At 46.7% G+C, this 17317-nt stretch overlaps 1 protein-coding gene across 2 annotated transcripts in view; it reads right to left on the minus strand.

The window, feature by feature from the left end:
* Positions 1-369: 369 nt before the first annotated feature.
* The window catches only part of LOC311493279 (mitogen-activated protein kinase kinase kinase 11), a 31334-nt gene continuing 14386 nt past the window's right edge, over positions 370-17317 (minus strand). For both annotated transcript variants that reach the window (XM_084551847.1, XM_084551846.1), the window contains exons 7-10: positions 14346-14517; positions 13151-13263; positions 12335-12949; positions 370-10143 (exon numbers count right to left, since the gene is read on the minus strand). In XM_084551847.1, coding sequence (XP_084407973.1) covers positions 9542-10143; positions 12335-12949; positions 13151-13263; positions 14346-14517 — 1502 coding nt within the window. In that variant the 3' untranslated portion in view covers positions 370-9541. The remainder of the gene's footprint in view (positions 10144-12334; positions 12950-13150; positions 13264-14345; positions 14518-17317) is intronic.

The following is a 17317-nucleotide window of genomic DNA, read 5'->3' on the forward strand; positions in this document are numbered from 1 at the left end:
GGGACATTTAAGGCTTTGGGAGTTTGCGGGTTTTTGCCGCGATGTCCGCGTAGAGCCGGAATACCGAGCTCTACCGGGAAAACTCAAACACAAGGTTGGGCTTGCAACAGAGAATTTATTTGGAAATTGAAATTTCATCTTCCTCGGAGTGAAGCACCCATACAAGCATCTTAAATACTCCAGTGAAAACCTTAAAAAACAATAAAAACAAATGCTTTTCTTCACGTGAAGCAATCAATCCATCATCCTAAAGTAGACTGCGTCCATGGCCATCTTGAAATGAAAAACAGTCTTAATCCAGTGTGTAGAACAAAAAGATGGCCACTTATAAATATCCACTATCCCCCCCCCCCCCCCCGCCCACCCCCGTATAGTACAAGTTTTCTGTACGCCCTTAACCGGCTGGCAGGAAGCCGTCAGAAAGAAAAGGCCTTTACAGTACTGAGATGCTGTGAGTGGAAGAGATTTGGTCACCGAGCTGTGGATTTGTACCATCCAAACCGTTTCAAATTGCCTCTGTGGATCATTTAGAGTTCAGTCACTTAAGCCCAGCCATGAGCACCTGAAAGAGACCACCTACTGTTAAAATACCCCCCCGAGCCTCGAGTCGAACAGCCACAAATTGTATCTGCTAGAAGACGTTCGCCGAGCCGCTCGCTCAGGCGTTCGGAAAATTTGATAACACTGATTTGTTACAAAAAAAAAGTAGGACACCTGCTGTTGGCTAAGTGCGCTAAGTGATCCGTTGCAGCTTTCACATTTTTATTTTTTATTTTTTTTTGCCCGTCTCTGTTTTCAGCCCTGCGAGTTTTCAGCAGCTTCCTTCCTTACTTGGCGAGTTTCGTCAACGCCTACGAGAGATCAATCCGTTTTATTAGAATCGACCCAACGACGCTTGACATAAAAACGTTCCTGTTGTACGGCGGACAAAAGGTCACATTTGATCGTTAAGGCCAAAACAAAGGCAGGTAGGTAGGTTTGTTCATAATTTGTCCCTGGCACTGACAAAGCTTTAAGGCGTTGCTTAGACTATAAGAAGGCGTTTGATTTAATTTGAACTCATTTGGCTAAAATCTGACCGCTAGCTAGCACCAAAAACTTACGTCAGAAGGGAGGTCTACACTGGATACGAACAAAATCTATGCAGTTTTGACTAATTCAAATTATTTTTTTCCTTGCAGATCTATAACGGAGATCTATATACGAATAATACGGATAACAGCAAACAGCTAGCTTAGTTTTCAGGGGCTAGCTAACACGGCAACTGTCTTTTTACCTCCTAAAAAAAAAGAGTAGTCTAAATAATGCCAATACATTGTTTTTTTTTAAATGTAGTGTCAGTAGTTTAGCATTATTAAGAATAGGAACAAATGGTTTTGGGGTACGTTTGAGTCAAATTGAGTTTGAACCGTTGTTAGCAGTACTGAAGAGTAAGAGCAAACTGGAGCAGCTGTAAATGTTCACCAAGCCTAATGGTCCCAAAGTAAGTTGTGCCCTCTTGTATGATTAAGGCTTCATACTGTATGTAGATCTAGCTTATGCTCCCTGATTTGTAGTAAGACATCATGCGGTAGAAAAAAAATGCCAAATGCATCAGCTACTCTTGTTATCAGCAAACACCGTTTAGCAGACAAACAACAAATCGTTTTCCCGTTTCTGTGTTTGAGGGGCTGTTTATGAAACCAATTGGTGTGCAGCATCGCCACTCGACACTCCAGAAACAGAAATATATAGAGTGAACGGCTTCTATTGGAGGAAGATCACAAGGTAATTGAGTGTCAATAGCCAGACAGAGCAGTAATCACAATCACGGGGCTGTTGTACGCCTGTCGAGTGCGGGGAGGGGACGAGTATGTGGGCCTTGGACTTAATAACCTCGCAGATAAAATCCATGTTTATTTTCTAAACAGAGCGCCAGCTTTCTGCGAGAGCCATCGCTGTGGTCTTGGAAGCGAATCGGTCCTCCTTTCACGGCTGCTATTCATTCGGTTTTTTGTTGTTACCGGGGAGGAAAAAAAAAAAAAAAAGGACAGCAGATGGTGACCTTGGATGCACAGACTGAAAAGAATTAGAAATAATATTCACAGTTTCGGAGGCTGAGCGTTAGTTTGGGCACCTGGCGCCGTCTCTTGCGGACATGGCTTTTGTCCGCATCCCTACTGGGACGTGCAATTCCTCTACGTACGACAAAAGGTCATATTTGATCAGTCGGTCTCGGCCTATTAAGGCCAAACAAAGGCCCCGGCAGGTGTTGCGGTTTAATATAAGCCAGAACGAGCAATAATGTGTCTCTGGCGCGGTCAAGCTTGCTGTGAGACAACTGAAACGAGGCTGAAAACCAGGTACATTTGTAACATCCACTTAATTGAACACAAGCGAGCGAAGGCAGCAAAGGTAAATGGGGTGAGAGCCACTGAAATGCCAGGCCATCTATTTTGTGGTTTTCAGAATTTACTCTTCACTGACCCGCCAAGGTAAAAAATTTCATCAATAAAGTAAATACGACACATGTTCAGTCTGGGTTTTTTCATCCATCCTTATTGAATCGCTCCCTAATTTTCTAAATAACCATGAAGGACAAAATAAAAAATAAATAAAAAAAGTCTTAACTGGAGCTGCAGCACTTTGAGGCGTACCGTCAACTGACTAGACTTGGTGAATTTCAAGCTGATGTTTACGGACAAAAAGCTCCAGCTACTCTGAGGAGCCGGTTTCATTCAGGCATTCGGGACGATTTGATGGGCAGCCAAGGTTCAAATGTTTTGATTCCAGAGCTCGGTTAATTTACCCAGAAGGCTGTTGCTGAAATAAGATTTTGTCCAGGCATGATTTTGTCGCATAATTTTGTGTCATTTCCCCCGTGTAGCCGTTCTGACACATTTCTGAAAGTGAATCAAATCAGACTGATGTATCTGCCAGAAACTAAAAGATAGAAAATAAGTCAAACTGGCCGACAAGATGGGACATTTCTGCTATGAAGCTATGGAACTATAAAGCTTGGTTTAGTTTAATGCCAAAGGTTGGCTTTGGTACCTAACGTTAGCTTAAATCGCTGCTACTCAGATTCTTTAGCGTAGCATCAAGGATAGCTGCTTTCACGCTCAAGCTAGCTAGCTAACTTAAAAGGACATATAAACCTTGGTTTAGTTTAATGCCAAAGGTTGGCTTTGATAGCTAACGTTAGCTTAAATCGCTGTTACTCAGTGTCTTTAGCGTAGCATCAAGGATAGCTGCTTTCACGCTCAAGCTAGCTAGCTTTGTTACTAGTTACACAGCCGAAAATTAGCTTCTGGAAGAAATTACTGTTTGCTTCTTTAATTTTTAAAACCAAGTTGAAGTACATCCCTGACCCTCTGTTTCGTTGCGCTTTTGACTTCACTATTTACCCAGAAGGCTGTTGCTGAAATAAGATTTTCTCCAGGCATGATTTTGTTGCTTAATTTCGTGTCATTTTCCCCCTGTAGCCGTTCTGACACATTTCTAAAAGTTAATCAAATCCGACTGATGTATCTGCCAGAAACTAAAAGGCTGAAAATAAATCAAACTGGCCGACAAGATGGGACATTTCTACTATGAAGCCCAGAAACTAGCGAAAATATGACTAAATACATACTAATAAATCATAATGTCGACAGGTAACTAATTTTAAATGGAACTTAAAAAGGTTGGTTTTAGTAGCTAACGTTAGCTTAAATCGCTGCTACTCAGTGTCTTTAGCGTAGCATCAAGGACAGCTAGCTGCTTTAACGCTGAAGCTAGCTAGCCAGCTAGTCACACAGCCAAGAATTAGCTTCTGAAAGAAATAATTTTTTGCTTCTTTGATTTTTAAAACCAGTTGGAGGTACAGGAAACAAATAGAGCTGTTTTTAGTTAACCCTGACCCTCTTTTTTTTCGTTGGGCTTTTGACTTCACAACCACTTAAACTAATGCGAATCAGTTTGGTTTGTTTGTACGGACGAGAATTATCAAGGTACGCTTCACTTCCAACACTGGGCGGTTGCAGTAATTTTAATTACAGACGTGGAAGGTCTCTAAGGTCTCACTGTTATTATTTAAAAAAAAAAAAAAAAAAAGAATTACAGGTAAGTGAATGTCCCTAAACAGAATTAGTCCCATTCACGACTTTATATGATTACAGCTACAAATCAATGGCTTAATCAAGCTAAATCACGTAATAAGTGCGCATGTAAACATATCCTCTGTTCAGGGCCAAATTGAGCTTTCACTGCGAGTTTACCCCGTGGTTGGACTTTCTGTTACTCTTTCACAAAGCCAATAAATAACTTTTTTTATTATTATTATTCAAGATAATGGCTCGTATTTTTCACCTCTACAATTTTAAGACACAAGTAGCCTCTTGGCCTGATGAGGGTCAGGACCTCGGGTTTTCTCCATTGTGCCGTCTGATTAGATTTCATTCATGTAACGTATCGACCATTTGACATTCGCTGATTAGGGGCAACGGTCGGCGCTAGAGCTTCGAATTAAGATCATCAAATCAAGTCTGCTCCCCCCGGCGGAGGTGGATTGCCAGGGGCCAGATATCAGCCCTCGCCCGCGGTAGATTTCCATTCTCCCTGTCAAGTTTGCACTCGGGACGGTGATTTGCGGTGACGGATGGGGCGCCGCCTGGAAGAGCGGAGCGTCGCAAACAACTCATCAGGACTTTCTTATTGGAGTGCCGGCTGTCAGCTCGGGGAGACAAGTGGCGGCTATTGTTCCTGAAGCTGACAGGCAAAAACCAAGGATCGGACGTCCCTGTCCTCGAAAGTCTTCCCGAAATGTGCAATGTTTATTCCTGCCGCTAACAAACTGTATTTGTCTGATTCAGGTGACGCCTCAAAAGCTGCAGGTCGGGACGGTTTCTCGCCACCTCAAATGAACCTCTTCAATGAACCTCTTCCACTCTTGACTACATGTGATAACGTGGCGATAATTTGTGAAAAGCCCACCGACTCCCGTCACGGCAAGTAGTATTTAGAGTAGTCCATTCCTAAATGCGCTTTTCTGCATCAACCGTCCGAGGAGGGAGAAATTAAAGCCCAGCTCTGAGAGAACACACTGACGAGACATGAGTGGCAGGTTGAAGAGGATACTTGACACGTACGCAGAAATTTGTGACAGAAATAATCTGCCGGGCGTTTCAATCATCTCAATTCCCTTCATGTATTTTTTCTTCTTCTTCTGCTCACAGAGCTCTGTTGACAATAACAGCCGTCCAAGCGTAATGTCTATCAGAGGATAGCTCTCGTGGCTCGGCGTGTTGACGCGAAGAGACAAGGCAATAACTCATCACTTTGTCATGTCGGTAAAAATGTTGACGGTGAGGGCCGAGGCCCGAGCGGGGAGGTAGGGGACGCCGCGTGAGAGGCAGAAACGCTAGATTAGACTTCTCTGGGCTTGCCTCGCCATGAAGAATATAAACGCAGCGCTTACGCTCGGGTCACGGCTGGCGAGTAGTTCAATTTGACCAGACGTCAAGGTTCAGGCAAGCAGAACTGTCGATTCTTGTCTTTGGGATCACGGGATGCACTTTTTCTCCCCCTCATTGGTTTTTTTAGGCGCATGCCGAGACAAGTAACATGAAATACAGCAATCCCAGAGCAGCTGCTTGTCCGTTTGTTAAAATCAAGCAGGTTTAAGCTTCCCAACTCCCGAACTCTGACATTTGGCCGGTTTGCAGAGGTGTGACGGCGGGGAGTCTCAGGACTCTACAGATTTCCCCATTTTTCATTCTCGACACGTCGATAGATTTTCAAACTGCAACTCACCGCGAGCGCCATCGAGGAGAGAGTCAAGATGTGTTAAAAACGCTTCTCTAAAATTTGTCAAGCTTTCTCGACGGCGCCGATTCACCTCACGCTGAACTGAGGACAGGTCCAAAAATACGCATACACCGATCAGCCACAACATTAAAACCAATGACAGGAGAAGTAAATAATATTGAGTCTCTGCTGGGAAACTTTTGGACCTGGCATTCATTGGTGTGGACGCCACAAGGTATTGACCTGGCCTCCAAATTCACTAGATCCCAAACTGATCAAGTATCTGTGGGATGATCCCCTCAACCCATAGGACCCAAAAGCCCCCCACTAGACACTACAGGACAATCTCAGAAGGCCCATGTCCATTCTCTGATGAGTCCCAACTGTTTTGGAGGCAACAAGGGAGACCTACACAATATTAGGAAGGAAGGAGGTCATAATGTTATGTCTGATCGGCGTATGTACGCAGGAAGGAGAATAATGACACTGTCTCTTTATTACTGTTGAATATTACTTGGACTTGGACCAAAGCGCAAAAGCTCCCGTTTCAATTCCAAACTAAATTGCCTCTGTAAAAATGGACTGCCTCCCAGAACAAACGCCATTACTTTCTCTTTAAACGCTCTCTCTGCCGCCGAAACCGAATGCTGTGCGGCGTCAGGACAGAACTGCCCTCGAGTAAAACTTTTACAGGGTGTGAGGTATGGAAGAAGAAGAAAAAAAAAAAAAAAAAAAAATCGGAAGAGGGTGGAGGAGGGGGGGGAAACTATCTCCTACATCACCCGCGGGGTAAGGATTCAGGAAAAGATGAGCCTCCTTGACGATGAAGATGAAGAAGGAGTCGGTAGCTGTAGCCAGTGGCAACAAAGACACAGACATAGAAAAGGGAGGAAAGACAGATCAACCAAGTTTATGCATGAGAAGGGGCTTTAAATCGAGACGAGAATGAGCCAGGAAGTATGCAGGACATTTCTTTTTTTCTTTTTTTTTGTAACGTCTGGGCAAATTAATTAAGCCAAAATATCCGAACCCTTTGTGTTAATGCTCCCTGCTCTTATCAAGAGGCTAATTATCACTATCAGCCTCCTCTGTTTCCTCAGCAGGATTATTAGGCTAATCTAAAGCTTTTCCCCCCTTCGGAGACGACGTTTTTCGCTCCTCGCCAGGACAAAGACGTCATTGTCTTCCAATGACACGGTGTCAGCGACAAAGCCGATCAGTATTTTGCGCTCTGTGACGTTTGGGTTCGTGCCAAGACAAGGGTATGTGGGTCTCTCTGTCGGGCTACTCGCTTTGGGACCTGCTGACTGCCATTAATAAAAAAAAATAAATATAAGGCGCCTCGGACTCTGTTCTGCTTCATCAGTCTGAGAACTGTTTTGTCTGCGAGTTTGATGATTTTAATAGAAGAAGAAGGAAAAAAAAAAAACCCTGAGAAAGTGTCGGGGCCGTTATATTTAGCTTGTCGACTGATCGGTGATAATTGTCGAGTTCCTCGGTTCTGCGGCTGCCGTGCTTTGCGGGTCTAAAAATCTTCTGTTCCGGGAAAATATCTCAACATCACAGTTATTCCACAGGAAGCCACCAGATCTTTCTATCAAACAAAACAAAACTGCTGCTACTTATAGTCTTGCAAGGCCTTTAACATCTGCTAAATCAGCTGATTATTGAGATTTTACTGCATTATTTTAAACGTTTTGGGGTCTGATATTATTTCCCTTCACGGTTCAGATTAGAACGTAAACACCACATAGAGCACGGACAAAGATGAAGCCAATTAGCTTAGCGCCTACCAGCACCTCTACAAGCCACGAGTCAACACGCCACGACTTCGTAGGTTAATCAGGTGAAAAGCTTAAGTGTAAATCACAGAGAGTTTCATCGCTATGGGTTTTACGCGGGGAACAATTTCTTGGCTCAGAAACGCTGACTTCTGAGAGCTAGTCTGGGCTAGTTGCCTAGCAACCTCGAGGCGACGACCATGGCTGACCAGAAGTGACTGTTGATTGAATAAAACGGACGATGTGTCAACGGGTGACCTTCGGAGATGCGTGTACTGATTTTCCTTTCGGTTTCCGATTACTTTAAGCTAAGCTAAGCTAAGCTATGCTAAGCTATGCTAAGCTAACTGCTCTCCTGACTATTGATCCTGTGAGTTCACTCTTGGCAAGAAGGGTTTTTCTTGTCTTAAATACTAAATCTGATGCCACTGTTCAGGAGGAAATAAATAAAACACAAAAATAGTGATAGTGTGATGACGACAACGACAACGACGACAAAAACTCTGGAAAGCGGCGAACGCTTGGTCAATCAGTTTTTTCATTTCTGAAAACTGTGGGCTAGCTTTGCGAGACACCAGTGGTGGGTATGTAAAAATGAAAGCTTCCATGCCTGGGTATTGTAGTTTTTGAAAACACTTAACTGGCTGAACCTTTGTGAAGGATGGGCGGTGCGAGTACATGAGCTCAGAAAAAAAGTATATTTAAGTTAAAGACTATCTGTGACTGGTCCAATGATCTCTGTGCTGTGCTGTGCTGTGTGCAAACCCCCCCTCGACGGCCGGCCCTCCTATCCTCCGACCCCGTCTGGCTCTCTCTCTGCGGAGCTTTAAAAACAACTTATTTGCAAACAGCCTTTGTCCCGGCCCTCACACCGTCACAGTGGCATTCTTTGGCATATGAAGGGAATGCAGAGGGGGTCCTCCTCCCCCCACCCCCCCCGTCTTGTTTCCTGTGCCGCCGTGCCGCCTGCCAGCCCCGGCGAATCCGTCCAATCCCTGGCATTTCCCGGGGAATGTGACTGGAATGTTATCTGCTTCAAAGTGGAATGCCTGGGTCACGGTTTCTTTCGCCTCGGATTGCGCCAGAGGCCTAGAATATCCACCCCGAGTGCTTTTTTTTTCTCCCATAATGCAACAGGCGGACGCAGTCAAAGAAAAAAAAAACCATAACATAAAAACAACAACAAACAAAACGTAAGCTTTCCTTGAACAATGAGTCTAGACGTACGCGCGGACGACATTTTCTCACACAGCGGTGCTAAGCTGATTTTGCAAATTTAAGCCAAATTCATAGCGTCTTCCCTACGCACCAGATTAACCATTCAAGGAACCTTGGAAAGATATATATATTAAAAAAAAAACACTTCACGAAATAAGGCACTCCAATTTTTTTTTTTTCCATTGTCCCGAATGCTTTCAGTCTGCAGAGAGGTAGAGGCAGATGAAGCTGTGCAAGTCGCCTTATCCACCTCTGCATTGTCACAATGCTTCAAAGGTAGGGGTGGGTGGCTGGGTGGGAGGGGCGGAGGGGAGGGGAGGGGGGGTAGATGAAAGCAGGTAATACGAGCAGTCTGATAGAATCTCAAGATGGGACTAGTGATCTGTATTCTGCTCCTTCAAAGGGAGAAAGAAACAGAGATAGAGAGGAAGAGTGAAATGGGCACCAGCTATTGGTTCACAGGCATCTATCCCACGATTCAATGTACCACCTTTCACTGGCTTTCACTGGCTTTTTCTGGTTTCCAAAGCAGCAGGGCGGCATATAAATAAGATCTGCGACTATTGGTGCTCCCACGATGGAGACCGCCCCCAAATCCAAATGGGTTGTGGGATGAGTGTGCGTTTTTTGTTTTTTAAAACTCCAAATCCTTGTTATGATGCACGACATAGTAGTGGAAAAAAAAAAGGGTCCTGGACTGTGTTCCTGCCGTGGAAACCTGCAGTTCTAAACATCCAGTGATGAGAGTCGGCCGCGTGGCACAGGCAAGGCTGGATTCAGAACCTATCGTCTCTGAGTTGCGTCGGGGATTTGAAGGGCTTGAGCCCCAGTGTCCTGCGCGGGTGCGCCCTCTCTTTGGCGCCGTCCAGGGGCTTGCCGCAGGCCGCCCAGCCGAGGTCGATGAGGGGCGAGTCGGCCGCGTTGATGGGCGCTACGCGGAACGAGGGCAGCGTCGGGGAGCCGTTGGCGGAGCACGGGGCGGAGCGGGAGGTGGGGAAGGGAGCGGAGAAGGGGTCGAAGGGGGAGGCCGCGTCGGAACTGTTCGAGGGGTCGGCCTTGAGGGCGAAGGGGTCGCAGTCCGGGGAGGGGAACGGGTCGCAGTTGGTGAACGGGTTGGTGGGCGAGGGCTGGTAGCCGAGGATGCTGCTGTCCGAGCGGTGCGGGCTCCGGCCGCCGGCCGAGTTCCCGCCGCCGGCCGAGATGAAGCTCCAGGGGTCGATGCGGTGGCGGATGGGCGACGGGCGGGGCCTGGGAATGACGCTGACCTCCAGGCGCCGGGTTTTGGGGCTCCAGAGGGCGGGGTTGGGGTGGAGAGCATAGGGCACTGAAGGCTTATCCTCAGAGTCCTGGGTGTCTTGGCACAGGGGCAGATCCAAAACTGGAAAGAACGCAGAAAGAAATAAAGATCAGTGGCGCTCTAGCAACTCAGTATTATACTTCTATAAGACCGAGGAGCTTACGAGGAAAAGGCAAACAGAATCAGAATCAAAGAGGATGAGATATCCTGACTTTTACTCCCAAGTATGAGCATGAAAAATGCAAGGCCCATTTTTTAGAAGACCGGTTTTGCTGTCGAGCATCTGAAGCCTCGAGTCTTTAAGCAGCATCAGAGTTATTTTCTTGGACTTCAGAAAGCGCCGGCTCGCAGAACTCAGCAGCAGTTTTCACAGCTTTGTTCTCCCCCCCCTCGTGAGAAGTTAACTTCATCTGTAAAATCATTCCATTCAAACGGAGAAAAGGCCGGAATATTGCTCTGGTGGTGCTGTAACGCACCGCCCGCCAATCGCAGCTCTGCACCCGCTTAATATTCTGCAAAACACGTAAACCTGTGTGTTGAAACGCGAGAGCGGCGCGTTGCCAAAAGGAATGAAACAATTACGAGCCCAGAACGCAGACGCAATTAGTCTAAATTACGTTTAACGTAGTGCCGCGTAACTAGTTGACAGAGCCGCGACAGCGGCAAACAGAAAGTGTGAATTAGCGCCGACAAGAACATTAAACTCGGAATAAATCAGCCCGAGTGAACATTTGCCGTCTCCGAGTGTGACGCGTCTGCCAAATGGCATTATTTACATCAACAGCAACTCTCCGAAGGCTGCGAAGCAATTCGGCTGACGGAGAAAGAGCAACCGGGAGTCGCATGAGAGCAGAAGAAGAAGAAGAAGAAGCCAGGGAAGGAATTCATCTCTTTCTCTTTCAAGCGCACAGTCACCGCCAGCAACCTTGTGGCAGCCTGTCTATGCATCTGAGCCATTACAGTCAATAATCGTAATAAGAGGTTTAAGCCGAAAACACTCGCTGTTTAATTATGCGTGGCTCTTTGCCTCCCGTGCGTGTGATGTAATGAGCACATGCGGTTTGTGAGATTACGGGCCGTTATGCAGCCGAACGCGCCACGCTCGCTACCTGGGGGTTGAGCCGCGAGAACACCTCTCTCTCCGTGGAGAATCCGCGGCTTTGTGCGTCAATCGCGGGCAGACACGCGGTTGTGAAATGTCACCGGAGGGAGCGCTGTTAAAGCCCTCTGAAAAGCCCACTCGCTTTTGAAACAGCCGATACTCACGCCTCCGTCATTACGGCTGTAAAACGGCGCCAGCGCTTCTAAGAAATGTATATTAGTCTTTGGACAAAAAGAAACATGCTAAAGCGCCGAACACGAAGGCCTTTATCTCGACGCGTGGATTAAAAACACATTATTACGAGGGGAAATCAAAGCTAATCTCTCTTGAATGTGATATTTTACGGTGTGTCATGTGTGCGCTTTACAAACCGCATCACAAACACGTGAAACACGTATAAACGTACGTCCTCTAACCTGAGGCCGCCGAGCCCCATCTAACTCCCGGAAAGACGCCGTCAAGAACGTATTATTAGCAGCTTTGAATCCGGATGTTCTGCGTTCATCTTTAACTTTGCGCTAAAAGAAAACTCGAAGGTCGCACGCTAGGTTTGCTCAGCGGGCGTTAGCGGAGAAGCTAAGGGAAGGGGCCGGCTGTCACCTGAGATATGCAAATAGCCGAAGAATAGCTTTGATGTAAATGAAAAAGGCTAGAGCGGCGTTCCTCCCTCGTGCCAGACAGATCTCGTAAAAAAAAGAAAAAACGATAATAAATTCTGCAAGAAACCGTGAGGGGAGACTGTCATGCTGAGGAGGTACATTATTCGAGCTAAAAGGCTGGATCCGAATTCTTCCGCCGTAGAGAGCCTCCCGAAAACAGCTCTTGAGGAAACGCAGATAAATTAAAAACCAACTCATCGACCCGATCTTGGGAAGAGGCTGTACTTTTTAAAAGAGCACCGCAGTGATTTAAGTTTTGCACTTTCATTAAACGGGGAGACACGCATGAAATACATGTTTTAAAGAATCCAAATCAAACCAGCAAGAGGCGAGAGATATTCTAAACTCCTACACTTTGATGGAATATTTTCCTCTGCTCTTTTGAAACTGCACAGCCCAGGTTCATAACACAGATTTTCTTAGAAAGATGTTTATGTTCCTCTGGTGAGAGGTTAACCGGCTCTGACTTGTAAAACCGGCCTTTTAAGGTGAGAAGCAGATTCAGACTGACCTAGCTGAGAGGCGTTCAGACCCTGGCTGCACCTCCTCCTCCTCTCGGCCCTGTGCTCCCAGGCCTCGCAGCTCATCTCCCCGTTGCTGCTGGAGTTGGAGCTGGACGTCCATTCCGCTTGCGCGGCCTTGCACGGCGTCCTGGGGCTCTGGGGGCTGTGCGGCGTCTGCGGGGTCCGGTGGCCGCTCCGCTCGCGGGGATTCGGCGGAGGCGGCGTCAACGGCAGAGGTTTAAGTTCTTGATACTGCAGGGCTAAATCCCAGAGCGGTTTGGGGATCGGCTCAGAGGAGGAGAAGGTAATGAGATCATCCACTACCGGGGGGTCTGAAATGAGGGGCCTAGGGAGGGAGATCTCAAGTTCGCAGTGGGTGCAGTCTTCTAGAGAAGAAGGGTTAGTTCGAGGTGGCACCCTGGGGGGAGCATCCAGGCAGCGGCCTAGTCCTATGGAGGCTAGGAGGGAGCCGCTGCCCAGCAGGGCCCGGTGGGTGCTTTTAATCAGGCCACCGAGAGAACCCCTCTCAGGCCTGGGGGAGCCAGCAGGAGAGGAACCCCCTTCCTCGCTGCCAGAGTCTCCCGGAGGAATAGGAAGCCGAAGGCTGTCCTTCACTGAGGAGCCTGCAGAGATAGAGAGAGAGAGAGAAAGAGTATCGTGAAAAGACAGAAGGAGAAAGAGACAGAAAAGGAACACTTAAGATATTTATTATTCATTCAGCTTCAATTCATAATTCACATTGGTGCCAATGTGAATTACGACGGCGGCTAATGGACGACGCGAGGCTGCTGGTTAAGGCTGGTGATGGAGGGCGTTTGGGATACCGTTCAGAGCAGGGGGATGGTTGGGCGTGGAGGGTCGGTACTCCTCGAAGTCGTCCTTGGACTCTCCGTTCTCGTTGCTGTCCGACTCCAGGAGCTTGGCTCTCATCGACAGACTGAAACACAACAAGAGCTCCAGTGAAGGTTCTCAGTCATCCAGGTTATGGCGTACCCAAAATGGGTGACTGGTCTTGTAGAGTTGAGGAGACGTTTCGCCGTCAGAACATCAGAAATGCATGTAGCCCGTTAATGGACGCATTTTGAATAACAAGAATTCCAGTTCAAGAACAGTAATGAATTAAAGGAAAACTACTGTTTTTTACAACCTGGACCTTATTTCTGGCATAAAATACTATCGTTTACTCACCCATATAACTTTGGTGTAATTTGTAATCGTTCGGGAGATATTTAGATCTGCGTATATCCATATAGTGGAAGTGACTGGGGCACCGAAACGCAGCCTCTAAATAATGATGTCATCTCTGAGCGCCACGTGCACCCGTGACGGTCGGCTTGTTTACCTGTAATTTGCTACTGCTATGGTTCGTCCACAACCTCAGAATCGTAAAAATATTCAGCCATGTTGCAAAAAACTAGCTGTAGCAAATTACAGGTAAACAAGCGCGGTGATCAGAGAAGACATCATCCAGGTCAGAGGTTAGTAGGTCAATCTACAGACCCCGGATGGTGATAACAGGTAACTCCGGACAAAATATTGGTGAAATGAACGAGTTTCACGGCAGATAATGCGTTATTTAGAGGCTGCATTTCGGTGCCCCATTCACTACCACTATATGGACATATGCAGCGAAGGACTTCAAATAAAACCAAAGTTATATGGGTGAGTAAAAGATCGTATTTTATGCCAGAAATAAGGTCCAGGTTGTAAAAAACGGTAATTCCCCTTTAAGGTTCCAACTGAAATGGTTTGTTGATGCTTAATTTCAGCAGATAATGCGTTATTTAGAGGCTGTGTTTCGGTGCCCCACTCACTCCCATTATATGGATATACGAAGATCTAAATATCTAACGAAGGACTACAAATTACACAAAAGTTATATGGATGAGTAAACAATCGCATTTTATGCCGGAAATAAGGTCCAGGTTGTAAAAACCAGTAGTTCCCCTTTAAGTAAGTAATTGGAAATGTTTATATGAAAAAATGTTTATATAAAAAAATAATAAAATCTGGCTGTACCTGCTTTCCTGGGGACTAAGGCGCAGGACTTTGGGGCTTTTGGGACTTTTTGGGCTCTGGGGCCTCCAATGGGAGCTCAGCCTCAAGTCTCCATTCGCTTGTTTAAGAGAAGGCGAGTCCAGGGGCCGGACCGGACTCAGACCAAACGTCCTGCTGTTGTCACTGGGACTGACTGCAGAGGAAAGAAAAAAAAAAAACATTAATATTTTTGCATATCATTCGTATGCACACTGCTTAGCTGTACTCCAATGAGGTGAGTATTTTAAAAGCCAGGTTTCACCAACAAATCAATGCAGCCCTGCAATCATCTGCAACACGGCGACCTTTAAAATGACTCCTGCTGCAGCTGGAATTCATGAAACGTCAATTTGCCTTTTTTTTTTTTTTTATTTCCCCGACTCATATTTATGCAAAGTTTATGTCCCAATTAAAACTAAAAACGGATCATGCGAACGTAGCAGTTCACAGGACGGAGACGTGTGAGAAGGAGAAGCAGCCAAAGTCACCTGGGAGAGGATGAAGGGGAAAATGCAGATGCTCTAATAAAAGTTTGCACCTGCCAGGCTCTGGCAACACGTCTCATCGCAGCACTCTCCTCGCCAAGCGGCTCGGGCTGCTAACGCAAAAAAAAAAGTGTGCGAACGGCGCGTAAGCGTTCAGCCGCGAGCGCCGGGCTTCCTGTCGTCACACCTTGCAACTTATAGCACAGCCTGTGGGAATCGTTCTCGGCATAGCACGTAGCACGCCGGTGTGAGGCGAACAGATCGGAACGAGCATCCTTGTAATGTACCAAAGGTATCTAGGAGAAAACTGCAAAGCTTTTTTATTTCACCAAGTTCTGGTGCTGCTTATTTTTTTTTTTAGTGACTCCCACATTCGTTACGCTTCAGCTTCAGAAACGGGCGAAAGGTAAACTTGCCGTCTGAACGGACACGCTGCATCAGTTTCTCTGGCCTCTACAGAGATGATCGGAGGTGATTGGCGTCAACGCTGCAGTTTCATTAAACTCCAACACGGAATATACACCAACCAGGCATAACATTATAACCACCTTCCTTCCTAATATTGTGTAGGTCTCCCTTGTTGCCTCCAAAACAGTTGGGACTCATCAGAGAATGGACATGGGCCTTCTGAGGGTTTCCTGTGGTGACTGGTAACACGATGTTGTTAGAGGGGGGGCCTTTGAGTCCTATGGTGAGGGGAAGGGCCTACAGATGCTTGATCAGTTTGGGATCTTGTGAATTTGGAGGCCAGGTCAACACCTTGTTCTGTTCTTCATGTTTTTTTGAGTTGTTCCTGAACTGTTTTTGGCCGCTGCCATCAAGGAGTGTCATTGCTATGGGGTGGGGGTGGGGGTGGGGGTGCCTGGTCTGGTCTAGGTGGGTGCTACATGTCTAAGTAACATCCTACACCAATGAATGCCAGGTCCACAAGATGGTCAATGCTATTTACCTCTCCTGGCTGACGCTCCTGTCACTGATCACCATCTTCATTTAGCATGCTAGCATTTGCTAATTATCCGTTAAACAGAGCACGACTGACGCTGACGGGGAATTCATTAGTTTTGTAGGAATCTGGTCGTAAATCAAAGTGTTGGGGCAAATAATCCTTTTACTCAAATCGATGAAGTTGAACTTTAACCTGGAGGGTTTGCAGTGACCAAAGTCGATATGGTTCATCTAATGAGGATCAAGTCTTTAGGTGGTGAGCTAGGTCATTAGCATCGCTGTCAAAGCTCACATTTAGTTTATTCTATGTATTTAGATTTCTCAACAAGGAACAAGGAACACCAGAAGAAGCACAAGAACCAAATCCAATCCTGCCCCCGCAGACAGAAAAATTAAACGTTGGCGTCATCACCCATAAGCTGCCAACCTCCTGAGATGCTAAAAACGCTACGTCTACAGCGCCAGAGTTTAAAAAAAGTCTCTAAATATACGTGTCTCTCAAACTGCCTTGCCGTCCGATTTGGTGGAATCAACTGAACGGGACGTGGACTAATGCAAATCAATTTGGCACTTCTCTGGACAAACACGTTTGGAGAGGCCCCCGGTGATAAATCACCACTCCCGCTGAGAGGGCGAGCATAAATACGCACTAAACACATTTTAATGACGGGCACACTCACGGCTTAGTGGCTGCCATTAAGGAGAGTCATTAGGAAGTAAAGAAAATCAGCCTCACTATTTTATGAATAAATGAAGCCAGCAGATGTTTTTGGATTTACTAACCACATTTCTTTTTTTCCACTGAGATGTGTGCTTTTATGTCAACCCCCTAGTGGTAATTGTTTAGTGAAAATCCATTTCATTGCCTGACGCCGCACCACAAATTTCCTTTTGGGTTTTGTTTGAGACGCCCCCGTGACCCGCCGCCTCGGAGATTCCCCTCCGAAGGGAAAAGGAGAAGATCTCGGGGCGTTTGGCTGAGAGCCTGACGAGCAGAGGAGCGCAGTAAATCTCTGCCGCCGCCGCCGCCGTTACTGCCACTGCCGCTGCTTCTGCTGCTGCTGCTGCAACCCTTCTCAGAGCCCTGAATTCCTCCCTGCTTATTTTTAATTCAGCAAACCGCACTGTAGCCACTACATGTATATAAAACCGTGGACTGTTTTGGGCTGGGAAGTATAGCTGAATGGCTCCCCCTACTGCAGCACTGAGGGAACTGCAGGCTGGGGGAAGCAGAGGAGGGCTACAGTGGAAAAAAATGCTGCTGAGAAGTGCTGAGCTGCTCAGAGGAAGTCAGATAATATTTGGACTGGAACAGACTATTGAAAAGGGAAAAGGGAAAAGGGTGTGTGTGTGTGAGAGAGAGAGAGAGAGAGAGAGAGAGAGAGAGGGCTGGGGCCCACAGGGAAACAGGGCAAGACAAAAAGACGAGTGGGTGGTTGAGAGCACATGAAAGGAGTGAATTTGGAGGCTCGGGAGATGCGCCGCAACAAACCGCGTGTGCAATGCAAGACTGGTTTCCACACA

This window comes from Chelon labrosus (assembly GCF_963514085.1).
Source record: "Chelon labrosus genome assembly, chromosome: 1".
Classification (NCBI taxonomy): domain Eukaryota; kingdom Metazoa; phylum Chordata; class Actinopteri; order Mugiliformes; family Mugilidae; genus Chelon; species Chelon labrosus.